The sequence below is a fragment of the Salvelinus alpinus genome, chromosome 10 (assembly GCF_045679555.1).
Source record: "Salvelinus alpinus chromosome 10, SLU_Salpinus.1, whole genome shotgun sequence".
NCBI classification, from domain to species: domain Eukaryota; kingdom Metazoa; phylum Chordata; class Actinopteri; order Salmoniformes; family Salmonidae; genus Salvelinus; species Salvelinus alpinus.
The window spans coordinates 59,831,710-59,840,764 of record NC_092095.1 but is presented as its reverse complement, the minus strand read 5'-3'; the positions used below and the strand labels follow the sequence as shown (position 1 = coordinate 59,840,764).

The 9,055-nt window shown below is 46.0% G+C and overlaps 2 protein-coding genes across 5 annotated transcripts in view; both read left to right on the top strand.

The window, feature by feature from the left end:
- Nucleotides 1-1,147, top strand: part of LOC139532463 (fibroblast growth factor 14-like) — a 110,077-nt gene extending 108,930 nt beyond the window's left edge. For all 4 annotated transcript variants that reach the window (XM_071330049.1, XM_071330050.1, XM_071330053.1 and 1 more), the window contains one exon: nt 194-1,147. In XM_071330049.1, coding sequence (XP_071186150.1) covers nt 194-557 — 364 coding nt within the window. In that variant the 3' untranslated portion in view covers nt 558-1,147. The remainder of the gene's footprint in view (nt 1-193) is intronic.
- A 423-nt stretch (nt 1,148-1,570) lies between these two features.
- LOC139532461 (gap junction alpha-3 protein-like) lies at nt 1,571-9,055 on the top strand. The gene is made up of 4 exons (XM_071330046.1): nt 1,571-1,878; nt 3,321-3,383; nt 4,539-4,626; nt 4,743-9,055. The coding sequence occupies exons 3-4, from the start codon at nt 4,558-4,560 to the stop codon at nt 6,099-6,101; spliced, it is 1,428 nt and encodes a 475-aa protein (XP_071186147.1). The 5' UTR covers nt 1,571-1,878; nt 3,321-3,383; nt 4,539-4,557; the 3' UTR covers nt 6,102-9,055.

Here is a 9,055-nt window from a genome sequence, read left to right as displayed (position 1 = left end):
TCATTTCCACTTTGAAATGTCAGACATGATTTTCCCTTTACGAAAAATATATCAACCCCTACAAAAATGTCCATTAATTATAATCCACATAATAATTCACATTTCCTGATTATTTACCAGCTGTTGCAAACTGTCTCAAATAAAGAGGCTACATCTGTAGTTCTAAGCCTTTATCTTCACCTTCGTTCTCCAGGTATGCTCTATACGTGTTGTACGACGGCTTCCAGATGCCCAGGCTGGTCCAGTGTGACCAGTGGCCCTGTCCCAATGTGGTGGACTGCTTTGTCTCCCGCCCCACAGAAAAAACTGTCTTCACTGTTTTCATGGCCGCCTCCTCCTGCGTCTGTATGGCACTCAACATGGCCGAACTGGCCTACCTGGTCGCCAAGGCTATCGCTCGGTGCCCGTCATCACGGCGCAGAGGGGGGAAACAGAAAGGGGAGGGTGCAAACTGTTCCTCAACCTCTTCCAAAGACAAGACTCTGCAGCAGAACAAGAAGAATGAGAAGTTGTTGTCGTCCTCTTCGTCTGGGTCCACCTGCAGCAAGGAGGTGTGAGGACGGGGGAGCTATAGACATAGCGTGCATATGCACACACAGACGTGCAAAACATAAGTAGTACACACACAAACACACCGAATCATACATATGTGTAAACACTGTGTAGTCCACTCCAGACATGCACAGAAGTTCTCCTTCCCCGCTTCAGTCACTGGAGTCACTACACCATCTAGTGGCCAATATTCACACATGGCCACTGACCCCTCACAGGCAAACACAGGCCTGCAAACAGACAGACAGACAAGACAGACAAGACAGACAAGACAGACAAGACAGACAAGACAGACAGACAGACAGACAGACAGACAGACAGACAGACAGACAGACAGACAGACAGACAGACAGACAGACAGACAGACAGACAGACAGACAGACAGACAGACAGACAGACAGACAGACAGACAGACAGACAGACAGATTGCTCCTATGGAATTGTGATGTTGGTAATGAAGAGATAACATTGTAAATACACTGACAATGGCATTCGCAGAATCACAGTAGAGTACTATGAGTAAAGGCTTATGCAATGACCTACAGAGGATGTGTGTGTTTTAAAAACTCGTGAAATAAAAATATTAGATATTTGATATACTGTCTGATCATTGAGACACATTTTAGCAAAGCTGCATTTCACAATTTGGGTGATGGTGGGTGGTCAGATGTTGGTAAATCATGTGGTTGTGTTAGTGGGCCTGAGGAAGCACATCCCAGCACTTAATCATGAGATGTGATATATATATATTATTTTCAGATAGCACAAATGTAAAATAAAGTACTACAAAAAATATACAAAGTGCACAAAGAAGATGTTCAGATAGTACAGATAATATGGGAGAGGAACATCCAGTCCTGTACTATAACTCATCTATATGCATTTAGGCCTACTCTCCAACATTGTCAAGGCCATCATTTCCCCCCTGCGCACGGAGACGCCATGCACAATTTTGGAGTCCTGGTGTGGAATTTCGGAAGAGCAGGGTGGCAGGGTGGGATGAGAGGTGACGGGGGGTTGACGGGTGGGCGACGCCGCCCCCACCCTCCCCCACGCGTGCACTCATGGATGGTCACACAATGTGACAGTACCGATGGCTGGGCACGGGACGCAGCCGCTGCGCTTTGCGGGACCCCATCTCCAGGTTCCACACGCGCCCTTAGACTAGCTTCGCTTTGCTCACCCTCGCGTTGTCTCTCTCTCTCTCTTGTTCGCTCTCTTTCTCACGCGCACGCCTGGCCTCGAACCCCGCGGGAGAAAAGAAGAGAACGCAGATCGCGACGCTTCCGGAAAAAAGTTTTGGCCGGCCGCTGTCAACGGAGATTGGTAAGCTGTCAGAGCTGGGGAGTGAGAGGGAAGGGGAGGGATCTTTCTACCTGGGAAGGTCTGTAGGATTTTCCAACCCTTTCAAAATTTGGATAGCTTCAGTGACCACCGGATATTGCTTCAAGTGGCCAAGGCTTGGGGAGTCTATCCATCCACCCTGTCCTTATGCTTATTTGGGAACGACAAGTAGCCACTTTTACGCTCACCAATTTCCAATGCGAGTGATGTTGACTTGACTTAGCCTGCAATCAATTACTGTATCAATAAGTATTCTGTTAGGATATCTACTGCCCAAGGTTTATATATTTAAATAACTTGGGTCAGTGTGGTCAAAGAGTTAAATGGTGCGGCCGCTGGAACACAATGCCGTTGATCCCCGTCAATAGCCATTGCCAAGGAGCACAATGCGCGTCTGGCAGCTTCTCTATTGTCACAGGTGACAGACGGTATTTCATCAAAACCTCCAAAGGATCAACACATATACTGTGCAGCTCGACACATACTGTCATTATAGAGGGGTATTGCACCACTTTGATACCAGCGCGTTATTGAGTAGGCCAGGCATAACGACCATGGAGTCATCTATTGAAATTAATATTGAACTGTAGAAGGCCAGTGATTTGAGTTGAGCTAATATGGGCTACATTCAGCAACAATGCACCACCAATCGATAGATTGGGATACTGTGGTAATCATAGTAATCATAGATTTTACAGTAACAGCCTGCCTGGGTTTTAACATGGGGAAAATAGGTCCTTGTTTTCAAAGTTTGTAAAACCACTTCATGTCCAAACAGGAGTTTGTAACAGGAGAGTAATGCAGCTGGGATCAGTTTTGTTTTTGTTGTTGTATCTATGCATTGGTGATATAGAGCCCTCTGTAAATGCATATCAGTCGATCCCGGGCAAATATTTCCCCTCGTCAGCAGTTCTGTGTTTTGATGATCCGAACATTCCTCCCAGGCTGTTATGTACTCATTCAGACTGCCACAGATGGCCAGCCATTGTAACCCGCTTGCCCAGCAACACACAGACAGGCCTATGGATGGATTGTATACATTCCTCAATTAAATCTGCCTTTCAAAACAAAACACATATGTCTATCGATTCTGTGGCATTCATAGGGTTCATGGTTCCATGTAGTCTGTCCAATTAGAAACACCAAAGTCACATTTTTCAGAGAAATAGACATTTTGGGGGAAGAGGATGTAGGTTTTTGACTTTGAAGACATGATAAATTTTTATTGGTGGCCAGTATGCTTGTAGAAGCCAGTCTAAAAAGATTTGAGTTTTCCACTCATCTCCGAAGTGTCTATATCGTAAGTTGCATGGACAATAGGCATACAAAAGAATGGTTAATTTGGGTATTTGGGTAATGTAAGCATATTTAAATGACATTATAATTGCAATTCATAACTGATATTATTTGTTTTTTGCTTCCAGGTATTGTATTTCTTTTGAACCACTAGTCGATGGATTTATCACTGACAATACAACAACATTTTAGTAAGTCCACCTTCGGTCACTGCTTTGGGTGCTTTTTTGTGTCATTGGATATCTGGTCCTCTTTTGGTCTGCTTTGCAATGTGTTCAGAAGTTGCTGTGGCCACTGGATTCTCAATTGTAGCTGATTTCAAATTGATAGAACTGTATAATGTCTATATTGGGAAAAAACGTTCCTTTGAATTGCTGCTAATGATTCTAGTAGGCCTGGAAGAAGCACAATGGTGGTGCTCAGGATTTGTTATTGGCGCGTTTAACCTCAGTCTCCAGTACTGTGATTAGAGAATGTATTAGAGAAGTATGTGGCCGGTCGAGAGTGAAAGTGATCAAGGCAGCTTGTTAGTCCCTTATGACTGACTCGATGGCGTCCATCCTGTGTCTGAGGGAGACGAGTGTTGTTCGGTGGTCTCCACAGCTGTTCTGGGCTGTGCTGAGTGGGATGCCACATGACAGAACCTTCAGATAGAAATATATTAGAGCAGATATGTATCCTTTATGTAGAACAAGGAATCATGCCGCCTCCTAAATGCAACCCCGCTGCCTCCTTCAGTGCCAAACGCATTGGCTTTGACTGAGAGATTGTGTGACTTCACAGAGTGATGTCGGGAGCAGAAAGTGCATAGGATGGGTACAATGTGTGTGCATAAGATGACAGTAATATTTTGTAATATTATGGCTTCAAACCAGAGGTCAATGTTTGATTTGGTTTCTGAACCTGTACATTTTCATTCAAAGTTTTTATTCCCCTCTTCTCTCATGTCCCCCTCTCTCATTTCCCCACCTCCCTTTCCTGTTTTCTTACACTCTCAGTTGTTACTCACCCATGCCTGTGCTCCCCGTCTCCCTGGCCTATGCTCTCTCATTCTGTGTGTGTTCTCTCCCCACCTCTCTCTTCCCTCTCATCCCGTCGGTGCCTACACAGACCTATTCCCTCTCTGTTGCTCCCACCTATCTCCAGCTTTCCAGCTTTCCCCCACCTCTCTATCTGCACCTCTCTCCTGCTTCACCCAACCTCTCTCCTGCCTCTCTTCCAGCATCTCCCCTCCTCTCTCCCCCAGCCTCTCCCCACCTCTCTCCCCCAGCCATTCCCCCTCAGCCTCTCCCCACCCAGGCCTCACCCAGTTGCTACTCATCCCAGGCTGTGCTCTCTCTCCCCAGGCTAGAAATCGTGTGAAGCATGGGTGACTGGAGCTTTCTGGGGCGGCTGCTGGAGAACGCTCAAGAACACTCCACCGTGATTGGCAAGGTGACTGATTGATCGATTGATACATTTATACAGTTATTTGATTGATTTACCCTTTTATTCCTGTGGTATATAGCCCCTTATGCCTTCTTATGTGGCGTTATGTCCCTTGTGTCCAGGTGTGGCTGACAGTCCTCTTCATCTTCCGTATCCTGGTCCTGGGGGCGGCTGCGGAGGAAGTGTGGGGTGACGAGCAGTCTGACTTCACCTGCAACACACAGCAGCCTGGTTGCGAGAACGTGTGCTACGACGAAGCCTTCCCCATCTCGCACATCCGCTTCTGGGTGCTGCAGATTATCTTCGTGTCCACGCCCACCTTGATCTACCTGGGACACGTGCTGCACATTGTCCGCATGGAGGAGAAACGCCGGGAGAAGGAGGAGGAGCAGCGGAAGGCCAGCAGGCACCAGGAGGAGAGAGACCCTCTGTACAGGAACGGAGGAGGAGGAGGGAAAAAGGAGAAGCCCCCAATCAGAGACGAGCATGGTAAAATCCGCATCCGGGGAGCTCTCCTGCGCACATACGTGTTCAACATCATCTTCAAGACGCTGTTCGAAGTGGGCTTCATCCTGGGTCAGTACTTCCTGTATGGCTTCCAGCTCAGCCCCCTGTATAAGTGTGGTCGCTGGCCCTGCCCCAATACGGTTGACTGCTTCATCTCACGTCCCACAGAGAAGACCATCTTCATCATCTTCATGTTGGTGGTAGCCTGCGTCTCCCTGCTGCTCAACCTGCTGGAGATATACCACCTGGGATGGAAGAAGGTGAAGCAGGGAGTCAGCAACGAGTTTGCGCCCGACCGAATGGCGCTCCCCCTGGCCAGAGACGAGGCGTTGGAGTCCAATATGATCCAGGAGGGGATCGCCCACCCGGCCCTCAACTGCCTGCCCACGTACGGTGGCGTGAACGTGGTGTACCTGCCCAACGAGCAGGCAAACGCCACGGCCGCTTTATCCGAGCAGCAGGCAGCGGCGGCGGAACTCAAGATGGACCCTTTCCATGAAGACTTCCTGCTGGAGGCTCTTCCCACATCCTTCTACGGCAGCGAGGGCAGTGGCCAGCAGCAGTCCGTGGAGCAGAACTGGGCCAACATGGCCATGGACCTGCAGACTCTGGACGCTGCCAAGTCCTCCTCCTACCCTCCTCCTCCCTCCTCCCCTTCTCCGCCACCCTCCTCCTCCTCCCCCACCTCCTCTGACCAGGAGCAGTCACCCCCTCCACCGGACACTGCCCCTCCTATCCCCGACTCCCGCTCCTCCACCCTCCCCCTGGGAGAATCGAGAAGGAGTGAGGAGCACCAGCAGCAGGAAGAAGAGGAAGCGGAGGCGGCGCTGCCACTGACGCACGTTGATGATGTCACGGTGACCCGGGTGGAGATGCACGAGCCGCCCGTTTTCATAGCGGCGGACGCCCGCAGGCTGAGCAGGGCCAGTAAGACCAGCAGTGTCCGAGCCCGGCCCGACGACCTTGCCGTGTAACACATACACACGCACACACTCTCACACACCTTCACACAATCACATACAAACACATGCAACCCCTGTCCAACACCGCACCCCAATGCCTCTGGGTTCTATACATGATATATCTTTGAGGCTCAGGTGTCAAATGTTGTGTGAAATACAGAGGCGATGTGGGGGGGGGGCTCTGGAGTTGAGATGCTCCTGACATTACTCTCTACAAAGTTGCGTTATCTGGAGATGCATTCGGTGAGGTGAGGCATAGCTTAGTGCTTCAAAGTTCTGAGGTGCCAACACGTGTGTGGAGAGGGAACACACACATTCACTCTTTGCAGCTCAGATGCCATGAAAGGAGTAGAGATATTGGACTAACTAGTTTGGGACATTAGCAACATTTCAGATGAATATAATTCTGCTGTTTTCTTTATTCTTTGATGGTAGACATCAGAAGAGGGTTTGCGCTTTCGTTAATTTTTTTCTCTCCCCCCTTTCTTTTTTATTTTCTTGTGATGGACCCTTTAAGATGAAGCCGATGTGTCCTATTGTCTCTTCCTAGTGTCCTGGTGTCTGTCTGTCTGCCTCGTAGCTAGCCGTCTGTCTGTTCCATGCTCACCCTTCCTATTAAGCTGAATGAAGAGAGGGACGCTCTGACAGTATGGTGGAGTGGAGAGAGACGGGGATAGGGTACCTGGGTGGCACTTTATTCAAAATGACTTGGTATTTACTTACAAATTACATGTTAATTACACAATAATACCTTGTGAATTACTTGTAAAACAAGCACGACTAGACACATTTTGGTACCAGGTAGTTAACAATAAAGTACCCTCTGATAATATGTAATGTACCAGTAAATACCAGGTTAATACCAGTGCATAAGGTAACGTCCTACCGGTTACTGTAGTGTGTAGCCATACTAGTGTGAAGCTCCAACCTATGTTACCACCGCGATCCCAACCTGAGGCTTGGTCTTTAGGCTTCACAGGCTTTGTGTGAGTGTGTGTTTCTGTCTGTGTGTGTGTGTGTTTCTGTACGTTTCTGTATGTGTGTGATAGATATATTATAGAGTCTTGTTTCAATGTCTACAACAACATTTAGGCAGTTACATCAGGGTAAATAATATATATATGTAAATATATTACATAGTACATATAGGGTATATTATACATATAGAATTATGACTTATAAAGAACCCATACTGACGCTTGTGTTTGCAGTGTGTTAAAGAAGTGTGTGTCCTCATCGTAAAGAAATTCAGCAGATTTAAGACTGTAGTCCCCCACTGGTAGTCAGTATGGGAAGTTTCAGTATAGTGCTTAGAGAGAGTAGGCAATAGAATTGCTAGAAGATCGATAGATAAGGAGTATTATTTAAGGCAATGACATTTCATTCTTTGTTACTGGATCATAATAGCAAAACCAATAGGAATGTGCATTTGGGTATCATTTTCTTAAACTCCTGCCAGTTTTTTAAATCAGAAAATGGCTCTTAACATGCAGTTGTATTTCTTTTAAGCTTCCCGTTTTTTTTCTCACCAAATTAATTCCTTTTATTGTCATCTAACATTCAGGAAGAAATCATAGCTATCGAACAATGTTTTGGACAAATCTCTTTTGCATTTTGTACCTCTTTATGTTTCGAACAACGGTCTATTCTGTTACTGTGAAACTACAACTCACTACAACTGACTCACTCAAGCACTTGACCTTTGACCTTGTTATGATTAAATCATATGTTATCATTCCACCACCACCTGGGGTTATTACCATAAAGCAACAAGAAGCAGGGGGCACTTCAATTTTGGCAGTTAAAGTAAGAACAGAAAGTTGTGATTCTTACAGTACATTTAAACAATGTAGATAGGCTGTTTGTTCCCATTTCTCTCTCTATCATCCCTTAACCTCACACTCGTCCTTCCTTCCTTTTCTCTCTTTCTTTTATTCTCTCTCTCTCTACACACACACACACACACACACACACACACACACACACACACACACACACACACACACACACACACACACACACACACACACACACACACACACACACACACACACACACACACACACACACACACACACACAAACTCTACATTGGGGTATATCTTGGGATAGAGGGTTTAGACCGAGACTGTGAATGGGCTGTTGCTGTGCTCTGCTGTATGATGTGTTAAAATGCTTAGAGAATCAGGTCTGCTGTTTGTTGCGTTGCCACACACACAGAATCCAAGTGCCTCACAAATCATTTACATACCATGCATGTTAAAAAAAAGCCACCAGGTGATGGGATCGAGCTGTGACATTGTAATCCATAAAAAACGAAGAGCAGGTCAGCTGTCCACCAAAGAGAGAAAATCTAAAATGGCCACCAATAGAACTCTGTTAAGAGTTGTTGAATACAAGTTACGGTTCTGTTAACTCATAATTTCTGTTTATAACCTTGTCATTTCGGTTGTTTAAAGTTGACACTTTAGCATGTAGATAATGATCTGGACAGCTAAGACAGAATGGTGTTCTATGATAAAATAACAAAGGACATCTCAAAAAGAGGATGTCTCGATATTTTAGAAAGTATTTTTATTTATTGAAGAATTACCAGATTACCAAATACAAAAAAGTAGATTTTGAAAAAAATATTGCTTCTTTGTTGAATTTTTGTCGAAAAAATACTGGAGAGGTGTTTGGCTAGGTTAAAGTTATACTCCATTGTTGTGTCAGGCATCCCCCCCACCCATCGGAAAACTGACATTTTGTTGGACTTTTGGAATCTCTGGCGTGGAGTGAGATTTCATTGGCCAGTGAGGCAGGGAAGGAGATTTAGACATGCTCAGACCAGATACCCCATTGTGAAATCACTGTCTATGAAGAGAAGTGCCTTGCGTCTGAACTTTTGTAAGAACATGTTGATGTAAATGTTAATTTACCTCAAATGTTTACAAAACTGTTACTGAATAAACTTTTTGTACCATA